At 39.6% G+C, this 18,689-nt stretch overlaps 1 protein-coding gene across 27 annotated transcripts in view; it reads left to right on the top strand.

The window, feature by feature from the left end:
* The window catches only part of LOC127483154 (translation initiation factor IF-2), a 335,580-nt gene that overhangs the window by 74,616 nt on the left and 242,275 nt on the right, over nt 1-18,689 (top strand). The window contains exon 2 of one of the 27 annotated variants that reach the window (XM_051819496.2): nt 669-7,312. The exons of the other annotated variants lie outside the window; for them this stretch is intronic. Within the exon in view, the coding sequence (XP_051675456.2) occupies nt 669-864 (196 nt within the window). The 3' untranslated portion in view covers nt 865-7,312. Of the gene's footprint in view, nt 1-668; nt 7,313-18,689 lie in introns of those variants that run through there. 27 annotated transcript variants of the gene reach the window in all.

The raw sequence follows: 18,689 nt of genomic DNA, 5'->3' as shown, positions 1-18,689 counted from the left end.
GCACAAGAAACTTGCCATATTCTTCAATATAGAGTATAGGTCCAGTTAACTTCAATAGTCATGTTCCCATTTTTATAAGACTCACAGTGGATGGGAGGTCTCTTTCTATTTCTGTGCCTCTCAAACAAACAAACGAATAAAGATTCTGGCCCTTTGGCATAAAACAGGAGAGAGGTAAGTAACAGAATTAAATCTTCATGAAATACACTACATGTTTCGGGTGTACTTCTATTAAATGGGAAAATAACTTGACTCAGGCAGCACAGGCAATTTATCCAACGCTACTCACATGGATAAAAAGAAGAAACAGTAATCAGGTATAGGATTGTCCATTTCTAGAGCTCAGGCTATTTCCATTGTTTGCTTCTGCTCCAAGGCTTAGGAAATACCTTGTGCTTTACTCTTGAGCCTACTCAGAGTGTAAAGCATAACTCACAATAATTATCCTGGTAGGCAGAAACTTAATTCCTGGTTTTACCCATTGATTATTTTTCTTCCAGGCATTGAATTCTTCTGATATTTAGTTGTGATGTAAATGCCAAAGTTAGTTTGTTATACACTTATGGTAAAAGCCACATAAGTTGACAAATGAGGTTTTTCTAAATAATTATCTCCACCTAATTTCCTTTTTTTGTTTAAAGATGTATTTATTTTTATTTATTTGAAAGGCAGAGTTACAGACTGAGGAGGACAGATGGAAGGAGAGAGAGAGAGAAAGATCTTCTGTCCTGCAGTTCACTCCCCAAATGGCTGCAACGACTGGTGCTGCACCAGGCCGAAGCCAGGAGCTGGGAGCCTCTTTCAAGTCTTCCTCGTGGTTCCAGGGCCCCAAGCACGTGGGCCATTTTCTGCCTGCTTTCCTAGGAGTATTAGCAGGGAGCTGGATCAGAAGTGGTGCAGCCAAGTTCTCAAACTGGTGACCGTATTGGATGCTGGCATTGCAAATGGAGGCTTAATCTGCTAAACCACAAAGCTGGTCCCTCTCCAATTCATTTCTAAGGAAAATATGCAATCGGTACCTATTTGTACTGTTAAAATGTCTGTCTGGCTAAATTTAAAGTCTTTTTCTAAAAGTGTGACTGAAAATGAAATTCAGTAAATGTATGAAAGATAAACGTTAAATGTTGTACTTCTGAAAGGTCATTTTGGTTCAAAGAAGAGAATCTTGACTTACGATTATATAATTATGCCAAAAATGTCTCTGCAGGAGTGAATAGGCAACTATTGCTCCTTCTTAAAAGTTATGATTTTGGCAAAGTGTATAACCTCAGATGCTCTGAGGATCTAAGAAAGAAAGATTCTGAAGAGTTGCAGACGTTAATGATACTGGTTGCAAAGATGTTTTCAATAGTTAGCACTTTTAGAATTGCCATAGGCTTAATTATTTTTTTAAATGTTTATTAACTTATTTGAAGGGCAGTTACAGAGAGGCATAGGCAGAGACAAAGGCAGAGAGAGAGAGAGAGGGGTCTTCCAACTGCTGGTTCTCTCCCCAGATGGCCGCAATGGCTGGAGCTGTGCCGATCCCAAGCCAGGAGCCAGGAGCTTCTTCCAGGTCTCCCACATGGGTGCAGGGGCCCAAAGACTTGGGCCATCTTCCACTGCCTTCCCAGGCCACAGCAGAGAGCTGGAATGGAAGTAGAGCAGCTGGTTCTCGAACTGGTACCCATATGGAATGTCAGCACTGTAGGCGGCAGCTTTACCTACTTCGCCACAGTGCTGGGCCGGTCCCTCATTGATTTTCATTTTCATCTGCTCACATAAAAGAAAACTATATATTAAATGTTAAAGCATTGATTTCTTTTCCCTTAACAAATCCTTTCATTAGGGATTTGATACACAGTAAAATGAAGTACACACAAAGACAAACACATCATTTTAAGATTTCTAGCCTCTCTTTTTCACTTTTGGTAGCAGTTAATTGTCGGCTTCCCGATCGTCAGAAACTGGCCAGGAAGCCAATGATGGGTTCCACAAAGGAGACTGAGAAGGCTCAGGTACACACCTTTATTATGGCATCTAGAGGGAGAGACTGCTCAGCCAAACTCCTGTGGGCACAAGGCACTATGGACCAGGGAGAGAGGCTGAGCAACCTCTGCTTTACAGCATTTGAGGGTCCACTTATATAGTTTTTGAAGGGCAACCCAGCCCCTGTGTCGCCTTCCCAGGGTCTTGTAGTCATAGCAACACCGCCCTCCTAGGCCCCCTAGTCTTAGTAGAAGGGTTACATAGTTGGAACAATGGTCTATGGTTAGGCCATTTCCTCTTGCAGGGCAGCTTAGAGTGCAACTTCTTCGTAATTCCCTGACAGTTAATTTTAAACAAGTATCTTTAATGTTATAACTATGCAATCTTTTTTACAAGTATACATGAATATCATATATTAAATAATTTTCAAGGTATTTGTTATCTCTTGAGACAAATTCTCAGTAGGCTATTCTTAACAATATTCCAAAGGATATGTGCTGTTTTCAAAGGTAATTGGCTCATTAGCAATGGAGATAAACTGGCCAGTTCAAAGCATTAAGTCAGACCCATGTAAAATGAGCACAACAGGAGTAGTTTGCTGAATTTCATGTAGGTAATTCAAAATACAGTTTAATGACTTAAGGATAAAACATTACGCCATGTTAAACAATGTAGTTGAGCACCCATTTGGTTTAAGAATACCACTGTTTAGCACAGCCAAATGTGTGTTTGTATATGTATATGTGTATCTCAAGGGAAAGCATTAACACTATGATGAAGATTAAAACCAGTAACTTTTAAGACTAAATAGGTTTCAAACATATGTTTTATATCACTAAATATATTTTGGTTATACATTCTTTATATTTCTTTATTTATGAAAATATATCAAACAATTCATAAACCTAAATGTTTATAAACTCTAAAGATCTTCAAAATGTTCATGGAAAATGCATATTATTAAAAACCTATGGATAGGGTTCAAAAATGTTTTGCAACTATATAAATTTATTTTTAATCCCATTTTTAATATCTGCTCAAATATAACTGAAAATTGTTGCTACTAGCAACATATAAAGCAATTTTTAATGAAGAATATACTGTGGTTGTAGATATTGGATCATTTGGACCAGAAGAATCTCTGTGCCATGGAACAATGGGAAGAGGAAAGGATGCTGGGCCAGGGTTGAGGAAATTAATGTGCCTTAAAAATTTTTTTCTGCCAGGTTCTCAACAGAAGGATGGCCAGAATCCAGCACAAGGTTGATGAACTCAGTTTGAGGAGGCAAGGCAGGGAGGGTTTGCAAAACATAGCTCCAATCAGTGTGGTGTAGGTGGTCATATCATGGCTCCAGATGGTCTCTTTCTGAGCCAGGGATTATGGAGAGCAAGATGCAGCCCCACAAAGCTGAGCCAGGTCACCTGGAATCTAGTCTTAGCAGGGAATGGTGATGCCGAAGGCTTTGAAAGCATAGTCGTTCACATGGTGTACACTTGGGAATCAGGTAGACACAGATTATAATTCTGGTTCTGTCACATACTTGTCATGTTTTGTGGCCTTTTAAGCTTTCACCTTCTTTAGCCTTAGTCTTATCCTTCATTAAGTGGGCCTAAAAATAGTTACCTCAAAAGACTTTCTTGGGGAATTACATGAAGTATTATAGAATCTAGTGGTTAAAAATGCAAAGATTGAGACTATAAAGATTAAACACATAGGATCTGTAGCTAGAGTCCTTGGATTTGGATGCTAGCTTGTGAACGTGGGCTATTTTACTTAAGTTTCTTCACTTCAGTTTTATTTCTATGAATAGGATGCTAATGCAGCTATCTTTTAGAGTCTGGTAGAACAGAGCCTGGTACATAACAGTAATCAATAAAGTTAATCATCATTATGTGTAATGTTATAAAAACATATAATACTTTTATTGTTGCTATTCTTCTTTTTTAATAGAGCCATATATATAGATAAGGAGATATGGTGGTGATTAGAAGAAAGCTGTGGTTAGTGAATGCCTGTGAATTCAAAATTCAATCTAATTTTTAAACCACAGGCTTCATCCCAGATATGTTGATAGAATCTATGCTGTTCATGTATGATTTGCCATTATCAAAACTCTTCAGACTCTGAGTCGTGAGAACCACAGTTGAATGGAAACTCCATAAGCTAAGGTTAAGCATGATGGGAGAGCGAGGAAATATAAGTAATGTGGTCATCATTATACAATTTAAGAAGAAAACTAGATATATATGTCATAAGAATTTTGTTATGTCTTCAAAATTATCATATTATCCTTGGCTTATTCTGCTCTGCTAAGAAGCTGTTGAAGACACGTCATATTGGTCATTCTTCTTTGATTCCACCTTTTTAATTACATTTGAGGGGGGGATGATTTATATTAAAGAATATTATTAGGCACTAAATTCTCTATGTCTTGGTTTCCTTATTTGTTAAACACAGTATTTAGAAGACAAATTCTGTAATAAATTTTCAATTAATAAAATAATTGAGTCTATGATCATATACTATATTTGGCTTACTTAGAATGCTACCTGATTGTATCTGGCCATAAATTATTCTAAATATTAAGTCACAAATGTCAGTGGGGTGGGACAGGAAGAAGTAGGGTGAGTAAATGGAAGGTGAGGAAGTACAAATAGGAGGTCATATGATTAATTTTACAAATTTGGGTGAAAAGGAAAGGAGATTGGACAGTGAGCTAAAGACATATAGTATTTGTTACCACATTTTAATGAAGTCCTGGGACTTTGTGTAACTAAAAATCTTTGGATTAGGTTCAACATCATTGAACAATAATGCTATAAAGGGTTCTGTGAAGTTGGGACTCTAATTTATAATATTTATGCATTAAACAAAGCAATTTATAATGAAACATAGCCTGAGGAATGTCTGATTGTTTTTCAACATGTTCTGTCTTTCCATTTTTTATTAGAGGGTAGAATTGATGGTAAAGGAAGTTGCCTGAAAACTTATACCATGATTCACATTGGAAATTTCACAATTCTCTTTATTTTTTAAGCCTTATAGCTGTTTTGAGTTCCGTGTCAGGTGAATTCTAACAGAATCTTGGCTTCGCACTAGCTGTCATTACTTCTTGGAAAGTATTTTGCTTTTTCCTTCTATAATGTGTTGTATCATGACAATGATGACCAATATTGTCTACATGAAGGTGTGGAGCAAGTGCCACGTTCTGTGTTCTGTTTGCAGTCTTTCACTTAATCTTCACAGGAAGCCTTTAAGGCAGATGCTATCATTACTCTCATTTTATTTATTTATTTATTTATTTTTTTAACTTTTATTTAATGAATATAAATTTCCAAAGTACAGAATATGGATTACAATGGCTTCCCCCCATAACGTCCCTCCCACCCGCAACCCTCCCCTTATCCACTCCCTCTCCCCTTCCATTCACATCAAGATTCATTTTCGATTCCCTTTATATACAGAAGATCAGTTTAGCATACATTAAGTAAAGATTTCAACAATTTGCTCCCACACAGAAACATAAAGTGAAAAATACTGTTTGAGTACTAGTTATAGCATTAAATCTCAATGTACAGGACACTAAGGACAAAGATCCTACATGAGGAGTAAGTGCACAGTGACTCTTGCTGTTGACTTAACAAATTGACACTCTTGTTTATGGCCTCAGTAATCACCCTAGGCTCTTGTCATGAGCTGCCAAGGCTATGGAAGCCCCCTGAGTTCACTGACTCTGATCATATTTAGACAAGGCCATGGTCAAAGTGGAAGTTCTCTCCTCCGTTCAGAGAAAGGTACCTCCTTCTTTGATGACCCATTCTTTCCACTGGGATCTCACTCATGGAGATCTTTCATTTAGGTTTTTCTTTTTTCCCCCAGAGTGTCTTGGCTTTCCATGCCTGAAATACTCTCATGGGCATTTCAGCCGGATCCACATTTTATTTATTTTAAAGGGAGAGAGAGAAAGAGAGAAAGAGAGAAAGAGAGAAAGAGAGAAAGAGAGAGAGAGAGAGAGAGAGAGAGAGAGAGTGAGTTATCTCCCATCTGCTAGTTCATTCCCCAAAAGGGTTGGGCCAAGCCGAAGCCAGGAACCCGAAACTCCATGTGGGTCTCCCACATGGGTAGCAGAGGCCTAACTACCTGAGCTATCTCCCTCTGTTTTCCTAGGCACCTTACCAAGTAGCTGGATTGGAAGCACAGCAGCCAGGACTCGAAGCATTGCTCTGTTAGAGGATGCCAGTGTTGCAGGAGGTAGCTTAACCCATTGCTCCACAATGTTAGTCTCTGATTACTCTCATTTTATACAAGAGAAAGTTAAAGCTTTGAAAAGTTGAGTATCTTGCTCCAGGTCACAAAAGTTGTAAACTTGGGACCTTGAATGCCAATTTCACATTTTGAATCACTCAGATTTTTAGACAAGCATGAAGGAAGAGTGGACAATGAGGATGGTAAAAGCTTCTGAATGCAGATGTGAGACCTTCTCCAAGGGAAACACCTCAAGATTTTCCAGTGTGCTTTATTTGAGCATTGTAGCTGTTTTATAGAACTTGGGAATTCTTTCTTATGGTATGTATTTTGCTTGCTGCAAGTCTGTCCACTGTATTTTTCTCAGAAGGACCAGTCTATTAAGATTTATTGTTACAAAAGTGACAATTTATGCATGTTTTCAGAAAGTTTGGCAATGGCTTATAAACTTCCCTGGTGCATCTCTGTTTTTTATGCTCTTGAAAAATAAATTATTTTGTGTTCCCTCTGTCCTTAAAGAGCTATTATTTCTAACTAAATGCTTAACACCACACATAGGCCAAGGGGTTAAGAGGTTTTTGTTGATAGTGCTCATTAAAACACTCAAAACTAAAAATCTGAGGTGCATTCCCTGTGGAGTATAATCAAGCTTTTATTGTGTGAGTGTATCTTTTACCTACTTTTTTGGGAAGTAATTTTCCAAAGTATAAAGTGTTGGAGACCTTATAATGGGATACTTTTGCTGAAAGCTGGGAGTTGGGGAGAAGACACGTGATATAAGCTTTTTCCTACTAATGTGACCTGTAAATTAATTCTTTAGACAATAATTTAGTTATGGTACAAAGCATTGGGTCAGATACTGTGGCAGATAAAGGGAAATTAGAGTATATAATTCCTGGGGTAACAAGAAATATATGTAAAGAAGTAAATATCAACTTAAAAAGTCCCAGAGGAATTCTGGCAATATTAAATGGTTGACAGAGATTAGTGTGGGTGTTATGAAAGAAGGATTTGATGCACTGAATTTAGAGGCAGGACTATAAGAAGACATGCTCAAGACAGTGACTCTCTGAAGTATAAAGTGGGAGAAAGGGCAAAGTTAGAGGAAAAATGAGATAAGTAGCTTGTACTCAGATTGTAAAGAAGCTAGAATGCTAATCTAAAAAATCGGATCTTAGTCACCAAAGCAGCACGGAGAGATTATGCATGGATACCTGACATAATGAGGTTAAAATAATTTTTTAAAATATTTATTTAATTTTTTGAAGGGCAGAGATACAGAGAGAAATGGAGAGACAGAGAGAGATTTTCCATGTACTGGTTCAGTCTTCAAATGGCCACAAAGGCCAGAACTGGGCACAGAAGAACCAGGAGTCAGATGCTTCATCTGGGTATCCCACATGGGTACAGGGACCCAAGTACTTGGGCCATCTTCTGTTGCTTTCCCAGGTGCATTAGCAGAGATCTGGACTGAAAGTGGAGCAACCAGGTCTTAAACCAGCACCCATGCAGGATGCCAACATCACAGGAAGTAGTTTTATCCACTATATCACAACGCTGTCCCCAATCTGAGTTTCTTTTAAAAATGTATGTATTAGAGAGAGAGAGAGATCTGCTTCAGTGACTTTGAATGCCTGGAATAGTGGGGCTGGGCCACTATGAAACTGGAAATGCAATTCAGGTCTTCCATGTGGTTGGCAGTGATCAAAGTACCCAAGCCATCATCTGTTGCCTCTCAGAGTATGTATTAACAGGAAGCTGGAATCGGAAGCAGAGCAGGGACTCCAACCCAGGCATTCCAATACAGAATACAGGCATCTCAAGCAATGTCTAAAGCTCTTGCCAAATGCCTGACCCCATCTGAGTTTCTAACTTCTATCATTGGGAAAGTAATAGTGTCATTGACAGATGAAAAAATTATGAAAAAATTTTATACAAATTGGGCTTGAAGTGACACCTAAATTGACATGTCCAATTGCATACCTTTTATTTTATTCCCACAGTGTGAACTGCATGTTCTGAGTTTGCTGTTATACTTTGCCAGGTATGTCTCCCATGAGATGAACTCTTTGGAATGGTAAGCAAAAGAAAGTCTATTCTAGGAGCCGGCACTGTGTCATAGCAGGTGACCTGCAGTGCCAGCATCCCATTTGGGCACCGGTTCAGGTCCCAGTTGCTTCTCTTCAGATCCAATTCTCTGCTATGGTCTGAGGAGGCAGTAGAGGATGTCCCAGGTGCTTGGGCCCCTACAGCAACGTGGGAAACCCAGAGGAGGCTCCTGACTCCTGACTTCGGATTAGCCCAGCTCCAGTTGTTGCAGCTATTTGGGAAATAAACCAGTGGATGGAGCTCCCTTCTCTGAGTCTCTCCCTCTGTCTATAGTTCTGCCTCTCAAATAAACAAATATAAATTTTTTTTTTTAAAAAAAAGGTCTATTACATACCAGTGTGTAGGGTCATACCATTGAAGAATGCACTTTGTTTTCAGAAAGTTCCTGAAATGAAGATATGTTTCCTTCTAGGTAAAGTGTTCATTTTGGGGCTAAACCTGTCAGAATGATGTGTTGAAGAATGGGGCCCAGAGAAAATATGACTCAGAATTGAGGAATTTGGGGACCAAAAAGTAGCAAGCATTTATTGTGTGTATGGTGCAATGATAGGTGCTTTCCCTAGCATTACCTCTCACAACCATCACAAGAATCCAGTGGAGTGTGTGATATTATTAGCTCCCCTTACCAACAAGGAAAGTATGAGAGTTTAAGTGACTGCCTACAGCTCACAGCTCTAGTAATGTCAGAGACAGGACTGAGCTCAGATCTGTGACTGTGGATACCCCTTAGTTACCTGCCTGCTTCCCCTGCCACTTGCAAAGAGTAAAATATTCACAATTACAGCTCTTCAAAGGAAGGCAGATGTCAAATGTGGGTTCCAGTGAAAAAAAGCTACTCAGAAATTTGACAGTGCTGAGTGTCCAGGGACAGGTACACAAGGAAAGAAGCTCATTCCTAGCTGGGATTATGGTAGCTTTGAATGCAATAGGAAAAAAAAAAAACATCAAATTTAACTTTCAGATCATGTCTTTGCATATAATTGTTTATCTGCTGGCAATGATTATTTTAATGGTAAGGAGTGTGGGCTGTGAAATACCTCCTGTGACTTCCTAAGTGTCTCTGCTATTTACTAAGCAGTTTAACACTGAACAACGTGCTCTCTGTGCTGTAGTTTTCCAAACTGTTAAATGGGCATAATAACTTCATTAGCATTATTGTGAGGAATAAATAACCTGTAGAGCATGTAGAATGTTGTCTGGAATAGATACTCAGTGAATATTTCCTATTATAATTGGAATTAGTGATAATACTCACTTTCCAGAGAATTTGAATACCTTGTGGTTTCATCAGTCAGGGTCTCCAGAGAAACGGGACCAAAAGGATGTATATGTAAATATAAAAAGATTTATTTGAACGAGTTAGCTCACACAGTATGAAGGCTTGTGGAGACCAAAAGCTGATGATCAGTTAGGCTGGCAGGCTGGAGAACTCCTTCCTGCTCGTTTGGACTCAATCATGCTCTGTTCAGCCCTTCATTTGATTCAATGAAGCCCATTTCATATTTTAGAGGGCAACATGCTTTATTCAAAGCCCACCCATTAAGAGGTTTACCTTACTCCAAAACATGCTCATTGAAACATCTAGAATAATGTTGAACCCAATATGTGCACATCATGGTCCAGCCATGTTTACTCATAACTAACCATCATGTGGGCAAATCACCTTCCTCTGCATCACAGGGGTTGCTTGCTTTGCAACTTATTATTATTTTTTTTGACAGGCAGAGTTAGAGAGTGAGAGAGAGAGACAGAAAGAAAGGTCTTCCTTCCATTGATTCACCCCACAAATGGCCGCTACAGCCAGCACACTGCACTGATCCAAAGCCAGGAGCCAGGTGCTTCCTCTTGGTCTCCCATGCGGGTGCAGGGACCAAGCACTTGGGCCATCCTCACTGACATCCTGGGCCACAGCAGAGAGCTGGACTGGAAGAGGAACAACTGGGACAGAACCAGCGCCCCAACAGGGACTAGAACCCGGAGTACTGGTGCCGCAAGCAGAGGATTAGCCTAGTGAGCCGTGGCGCCGGCCACTTTGACCCCTTATTTAAAGTCATACTATAATACGCTTCAAATTATATGCTGTAATTGACCATGTCTTGACAGAGAATGCCTTTTAAAATATGCTTCCTTTGTTCTTCTGTCTCAAAGGATTTTAAGACTTCCCCCCCCTTTGGTAATCTTTTTTTTTTTAACTTTTATTTAATGAATATAAATTTCCAAAGTACGATTTATGGATTACAATGGCTTCCCCCCCATACCGTCCCTCCCACCCACAACCCTCCCCTTTCCCACTCCCTCTCCCCTTCCATTCACATCAAGATTCATTTTCGATTATCTTAATATACAGAAGATCAGCTTAGTATACATTAAGTAAGGATTTCAACAGTTTGCTCCCACACAGAAACATAAAGTGAAAAATAATAGATGATTTTTTTTAAATCATGATGAAATCAGATCAGACCTATTGTCATGTTTAATCCCAGTGAGAGTCAAGTTGGGAGATGATAATTTCTTTTTTCTTTTTTTTTTTTTTTTTTACAGAGGATCAGTTTAGTATCCATTAAGTAAAGATTTCAACAGTTTGCACCCCCATAGAAACACAAAGTGAAATATATTGTTTGAGTACTCGTTATAGCATTAAATCTCAATGCACAGCACATTAAGGACAGAGATCCTACTTGAGGAGTAAGTGCACAGTGACTCCTGTTGTTGACTTTACCAATTGACACTCCTGTCTATGGCATCAGTAATCTCCCTATGCTCCAGTCATGAGTTTCCAAGGCTATGAAAGCCCTCTGAGTTCTCTGATTCTTATCTTGTTTAGACAAGGTCATAGTCAAAGTGGAGGTTCTCTCCTCCCTTCAGAGAAAGGTACCTCCTTCTTTGAAGACCTGTTCTTCCCACTGGGATCTCACTCACAGAGATCTTTTGCCAGAGTGTCTTGGCTTTCCATGCCTGAAATACTCTCATGAGCTTTTCAGCCAGCTCCGAATGCCTTTAGGGCTGATTCTGAGGCCAGAGTGCTATTTAGGACATCTGCCATTCTATGAGTCTGCTGAGTATCTCACTTCCCATGTTGGATCACTCTCCCCTTTATTTACTCCATCGGTTAGCATTAGCAGGTACTAGACTTGTCTATGTGCTCCCTTTGACTATTAGTCCTTTCATTATGATCAATTGTGAACTGAAATTGATCACTTGGAATAGTGAGATGGCATTGGTACATGCCACCTTGATGACTTTTTTTAAAATTTATCTCATGTACATTTAACTAGTAGGACCAGATGCTAAATCCATGGATAAGCCTGCTGAGAGATATTAAAAAAATCCTCCTTAAAATACAGCCATACAATGTTCTTTCCCTTAAAGTAATTCATAATAAAAACTGCAAAGGAATAAAAGTAAATGAGGCTAATGGAAATGTATTCAGATGAGATCTAAACTTTTTATCAGATCTTGTAGGGCATCTTACTCTTTGCTTCTTTATGAGAGTTCAAAGAGGTTTATACTATGGATGATAGCATTGCTGCAGTTTCAAATTTCCTTCTATGAGAGCATCCCTTTTTCAATCTGGCTCTCTGCTGAGAGTAGTTGTACTCATTCTGCAACAGAGTCCCATTCGGCACACACCTGTGGAAATGCTGCAGGAGTGGACTGGTCTTAGACCTGATTATCTATTAATCGTCTCGAGTCCTAATTGAGAAGCTCATTCTTCATTCAGTGATCTTTGGAACAGACCTCAGTCACAGGTGGTAGGCTATTTTTGTGAGGACAGTTTTAGCATTTGTTTTACAAAGGCAGACTTAAGCAAGAAATTACTTTCTTGTACAATGTTAATAAAAAGGCATATGAGAGAGTTTATAGTTTAGCTTCAATTCAGTAGTACATTCATTTTCTTCCTGAGCATCTGACTGGAAGTCCTTTTTCCTGGGATGTTGACTTGATTTTAATTTCAAACATCATATATCTTTTCAAAGTATTTTAAACTGTGAAATTAACGTGCTCACTGTAACCAGTGAAACAGTGAAAAAATTATTTTAGAAAGCTATTAATTTCTTTCTACCTCCCTGAGGAGACTAATGTCAATAACTTTATGTGCATTCTTTAATATTCCTCCAAGGTTACAGAAATGCCCACCCAACACACATACACATACACACACACATTTTTAAAGTTCCTTGGTGTTATAAATTATATAGCCAATATTAATCTGTAACTTATTTTTCTTCATTTAATTATAGATCCACTATGGATAGCCCTACAGATCAACAGATATATTTTTCACATTTGGAATAGCTACCGTCATATCCTAGGTTACCCCATAAAAACCTGAGACAAAGGCTTGCTGGCAGGCAGTTTATTCTAGAAAATGATCCCAAGGAGCAGTACTAGAGGACTGAGAAGAGTGATGCAGGGGTGAAGGGAAACTACTGACCACCTAGCTGGTCAGAGGTAGGGGAAACTGGGGTTTTTGAGTTGTATAAAATGCACTGCAGAGTTGTCTGCCCAACAGACAGGAACTATTTAGATACAGGCTCCCACTCACAAGTGATCAAGGTCTGTTTCATGCCCTACACAATATCAGGTTTACATATGTGTTAGAGGAGTTGAGTTTCTACCTACAAATGTCCCCAGTATTAACAACAAGTCTCTGGGCATAAAGCAAGAAATATGTGATGTAGCTGAAGCCCGTGCTGTCAATTATACCCACAAGCAGCTGGTTGCTACAGCAACAGCTGGAGTAAAATGTGGACTGAGAGGATGTGAGATGATACCCATGAGATGTCTAAAACAACTGCATAGTGTTTCATAATGTGTGTGTACCCCATTTGTTTAAATATACACTGTTGGATAGATATTTGTGTTGCTTCTGGTTTCATTTTTTGCCACCACAATGTTTCAGTGAATATCCTCAGGTACATATTCTTATGTACTAGTGCTTTTAGGTCTATAGAATAGATTCTCCAGAGTGGAATTGCTGTTTTGAAGCACTTTTAATCTATTAGCTTATGCATTCCTCCTCCCGCATAGTTAGTATGGATGACATCATTTTTCACATGAGGAATCAGGGGCACGATGGAGTCTAGGAAGTGAAAGCAGTTAGATTTTTTTTTTAATGGCTGCTGAAAGATTAGATTCCCCAAATATTCTGGAACCATAGAAAAATATGGCATTTCGACATGATTAAACCAATGTGTTTTTATTTTCTTGGCTTGTAAATCATGTTTCCAAGCAGCCATTTAAGCATCCTGTCTTCAGAGAGAAGAGACTGCGGTCTAGAAGAATTCTTTTTTTGTTTTGCACCAAAAGGTGAGGTAGAAAGACCAATCCTTGCAGGCAAACTTGCCCATAAGGTTATATTGGGGTGGGGTGCATGATCCTTAGTTGAGGTATAAGGTTGACTGTATGAGCAAAAGACTCAGTGGGTCTTGTTACAGGGGAGAACTTCTGGGCTCTGAGTGAGATAACAGACCCCATGTTCACTAACTCATCTTATGTTTTAGGAGATATCAGGGCAACTAGCTATGGGGCAGGACAGGGGAATGGACAAGTTATAGAGTGTGTGATTGGGACTGGATTGCAGAAGTCATAGGCTGCAAAATAGCTCAATACGTTAGAGTAGCTTTCAAGTCACCATGTATGAGAATTTTGAAAAAAGGACAGTGTTATATTCATTTTGTGACCCTGGTATTAAGGAGATGCTCTTCTAAACATAGAAGAAGGACTTATATTCAAATTGAGCAAAGAACAAATAAGCTCCAATATCTCTCCCTTATGAGACAGAGATTTCTGCAGGCTGATGATGCTTCAGTCATTTCAGTTCAACCTTGAATGCACTTGTTCTCCTGACCAGTCCTCTTAAGGACAAAGGCCTCACAGACAGTGCAAGTGAATCAACCTTCAACAAGTATAACCAAATAAGCTTGAATATGGCATTTTATGTTTTGTTATTTTTCTTCTGCTGTCATAATTAATTATCACATTTATTATCTCACAATTTCTGTAGTCAGGAGTCCTGGAGACCTTGGCTGTGTCCTTTGTTTAAGGGCTCACAAAGCTGAAATTCAGGTTTGGATCTGCTGCTTTTGTTGTTGGATGCCTTGGGTAAGAATCTATTTCCAAAATCATTCAGGTTTTCACTGAATGAATTTTCTTGTAGTTGTAGGGAGGAGGTCTCTGTTTCTTTGCTGGTTGCCATCCAAGGACCAATCTTTGCTCCTTGAGCTGCTTGCGTTCTTGCTCGTACTTCCATGTGGCTCCCTTCAGCAGTCATGGGTTGAGTGCCTCTCACACTTTCAATCTCTTTCATTTCTCCTTTTTGCATATCTCTCTGATTTCAGCCAAAGAAAGTTACCTGGTTTTAAGGATTTGTGTGATTAGATTAGGACCACTGGAAAAACTATTTTAAAGTTTTATGACCTTAATTGTATTTGCAAAATCTCTTTTGCCATCTATTGTAACATTTTTTTCCATTCTAGATATTATGGCATGGACCTCTTTGGTCTATTCTGCCTACCACATAGAATGGACAAAGTGTTAATAGAGCCAGAAGGTGGTAATACTATCTGGAGAAAAGGCAGTATGGAGAAAGGCTTCATCAGAGAAGTAGCACTTCAACTGTGTTTATATGTAGTAATGTCATTTAATCAGAGAAGTGGGTACATGAAAGTTATTTTGGGCAAGTACAAAGTTGGGAATACATGCAAACACTCGACCATGTTTGACATAGGCAAGTGATCCAGCATAGTTAAATATGCCTGAATTTAAACCATGGTTGTGCTACATTAGTAGCTATGTATCCTGGACTAATCCTTTCTTCTCTTAGCCTTGGTTGCTTCTTCTGTTGAATAGGGGTGATCATAGTATCCATTTTACAGAATGTAAACATAATTAAATGAATACAAATACCAAAGCACAAAGCACTGTATCTTTACCACTGCAAATGCAAAATCAAAGAAAACTACTATCATGAACATTCTGTTGTTTTTATTATTAGAGCTAGAGAGGATTGGGAAGGTAGAGAAGTAGCAGCAGCTGAGTGAGGTTGAGCATATAGGCTGGGGTCAGAGTTTGAAGCTAGAGTGGGATAGTATTAATCACGGTTCTTTTTTTTTTTTTTTTAAGATATCATTTATTTGAGAGGTAGAGTTAGAGACAGAGGGAGAGATCTTCCATCCGCTGGTTTGTTCCTTCCCCAAATGGCCACAATGGCTGGAGCTGGGCTCATCTGAAGCCAGGAGACAGGAGCTTCTTCTGGGTGCCATGCGAGTGCAGGGGACCAAGCATTTGGGCCATCTTCTACTGCTTTCCTAGGCCTTAGCAGAGAGCTGGATTGGAAGAGGAGCATCAGAGACTTGAACCGGCGCCCATATGGGATGCCGGAGCTGTAGGCTGAGGTTTAATCTGCTGTGCCACAGGGCAGGCCCCAATCCCTTCTTTTTTGATCCTTGTTTTCTTTTGGCTTCACTGACATGACTCTTCTATTTTGAAGTTTCCATCTTAGTTTCTTTCCAGTCAGTTATATCTTTAGTCCTCCAATGGCCGCTACAGCCGGTGCTGTGCTGATCCAAAGCCAGGAGCCAGGTGCTTCTTCCTTGTCTCCCATGCGGGTGCAGGACCCAAGCACTTGGGCCATCCTCCACTTCCCTCCCAGGCCACAGCAGAGAGCTGGACTGGAAGAGGAGCAACCAGGACTAGTACCCAGCACCCCAACTGGGACTAGAACCCGGGGTGCTGGCACCACAGGCGGAAGAACAGCCAAGTGAGCCATGGCACTGGCCAAGAGCTAACAAAACTCTTAATGAGATTTCTTCCTGGACACTCTGCTGTCTTGAAAGCTTGTGACGTTAGCCCTTAGGTTCTTTAGATACAGATGAAAACACTTAGGGCCACCTGTTCTCTGTGAACTCTAAAGCAGTGGAAGAGGCAGAGTGGCACATGTTCCCTTGAACATGAAGAAAATGAGAATTATGAAGTATATGGCACAAGGCAGAATCATTTCCCTAAAGAGCATGGCTGCATCCTCTCCAAATATGGATTTCATTGTCCTAGGATAACATGCTTGTACTTACCAAGAGTATAAGTACAGCTACAGCTTTCTCACCTATAAGGCATCTTATTTACCTAGCATGGCCTGTGTAGAAACCACACACAACACATCTTTCAGGAACACTTGTGATTTTTCCCCCTTAAAATGCAGGAAATTTAGCCTCTTATAGATTGCAAGCAATTCTAAAATTTTCCCAAGAGATTTTTCCTTCAATTCTTTGTGCCAAAATGCAATTTATTTTAAATGCTCTTGAATTTCTTAGGACTTTAATAGATTTAATGAATGTTTGGCTATTATTTCTCACATCAGTTTTATGTGAGAAATTATGAACAGCTGTGAGTTTTAGAGGCAAGTTCTTTATTGTGGTCTATAAGACTAACTTGCTTCTTGGCTGGCAGGTGGACATTAGGCATTTAAAAACTTTTACACTCTTAATGTCATAAGGTATAATAAGAAAATGCATTTAATTCACTGTGGTGGATATCAGAAATAAAAATAGTAACTGCATCAGTGTTGATATCCACTAGTCCTCCTCATTCTGATCTCTGCAGGGAGGAGAAGCACAAAAAACCATCCAGGACCACAGTGGACACAATAGATGGGGAAGCACCAAAGATGGTTATAGACACATGCAACTGGAAGGCAAGGTGCACAAGAAATAATGTGGGGTTCAGATCCCAGGAGCAAGATATTAAAGTTTTTATGGAATAAGTGGGGGGATTATAAACACAGTCCTCCTGGAGGCTGTCTTTATTCATTTGTCAACCAAGAGTTGAGGGCATTGAGCCAGGTATACTTTGTGTAGGTAGGAACTCTTAGTTTTAGTGAGATGAAAGCAAGGTGAGACATAGGGACAAAAGAGATAGCCAGACTCCTAATATTTTCACTGTAAGTTTAAAGAAAGAGGGGCAGAGGGAGGCTAGTTGACTTTTGAGGCTTCAGTATTGTGTGACTGAGTTTCTTAAGCCAGGGGAGAAAACACAGGTTTGAGGCAAAACCCTGAGTATGACTGACAAGTTCTGTGGCCTGGTTCATGGTGTGAACTCAAGGACCAGCCCTCATTCAGTTGAGACGGGAGCTTCTCTCTCATCCAAATGGCACAAGACTGGTGGGACAGCAGCATCCATGCAATTCTTAGCACAAACTACAACATGGAAAAACTGAGTTGTTTCCAGAAAAGAAAATTGTGTGGCAGACCACAGCCTTCTGATTTAGATATTCTTGTGAAAAAGAAAAAGAAAGCAATTATGAAGTTTGTCATGTGTTATTAGAGAAACATCTTCCCATTCAGCTCTAGTATTCTTTGAGACGATTTGGTTTCCACCTGGCTGCCCAAAGAGAATTGCTTGGCTGCTATAGCAACTGTGTCCCTGGATATATGACAGTTGACAAAAACACTCTTTATATGCTCATTTTTATGCTTAGGAATGTAGTCTGAGCTGGTACAATGGTTCAGGTAACAAACTGGATGACAAAATTGCTGTAAGATGATGTTGTAATACCCCTTCATCTCACACCTCACATCCTATTCAACAAATCCAGTCAACCCCCACCACGCTGACCCTGGTTCAGTCACTACCTTCTCTCACTTGGATTCTTGCATTGGCCTCAGAATGGATCTCCCATTTCTCCACTTGTCTTTCTCCTGTCCACTCTAAACAGCTATCAGATTGGTCCTTTTAAAGTGTAATTCAGATGGCTTTATTCTTTCATTTAAGCCTTCTACTGGTATATGAATCTGCTTCAAAATTCTGAATAAGAAAGAATTTGATTTCCGTGGTTTACAATTAAGCATTCATTTCTATCATCTACAGATCAGTTGGGTTGGCTCAGGCTCAGGCTTTAGGGAAGATGAATGTTACTCTGGGGCTCTGACTGAAGAGCCAATCACTACCTGCAGGAACAAACTTGAAAACTATAGCCCTCACTACAGCTTCCAAGGACACATATGATCTAGTCAGTGGCTCCCTTTTGGAAGTCATTTCCTACGACTTTTCACTTTTCTCCCCTGTTGCAGATGATCTGTTCTCAGTTTCCATCCTTTCAACCCTCCATATATATGAAGTACCGCCAAAAAGTTCATAGAAAGAAATGAATCATGAATTTCAATTTTTCTTTTCATCAGAGAAACTTGTCTTTAATTTTTTTTCCTTTAAACCTTTTGAAGTACCCATGTATTCATGTTCCTGGACATTTGCATCTTCTTCCCCTTGGCCTTGTCCTGACTGCTGTTCTAATGACATTTCCAAAAAAGGTCTTCCCTGGCTGTTCTGTTCCACACAACAGCACTCAACACACTGCTTCTTCTCAACGTGC

This window comes from Oryctolagus cuniculus, chromosome 8, assembly GCF_964237555.1.
Source record: "Oryctolagus cuniculus chromosome 8, mOryCun1.1, whole genome shotgun sequence".
Classification (NCBI taxonomy): Eukaryota; Metazoa; Chordata; class Mammalia; order Lagomorpha; family Leporidae; genus Oryctolagus; species Oryctolagus cuniculus.
This window is presented reverse-complemented; position numbering and strand designations above follow the sequence as displayed.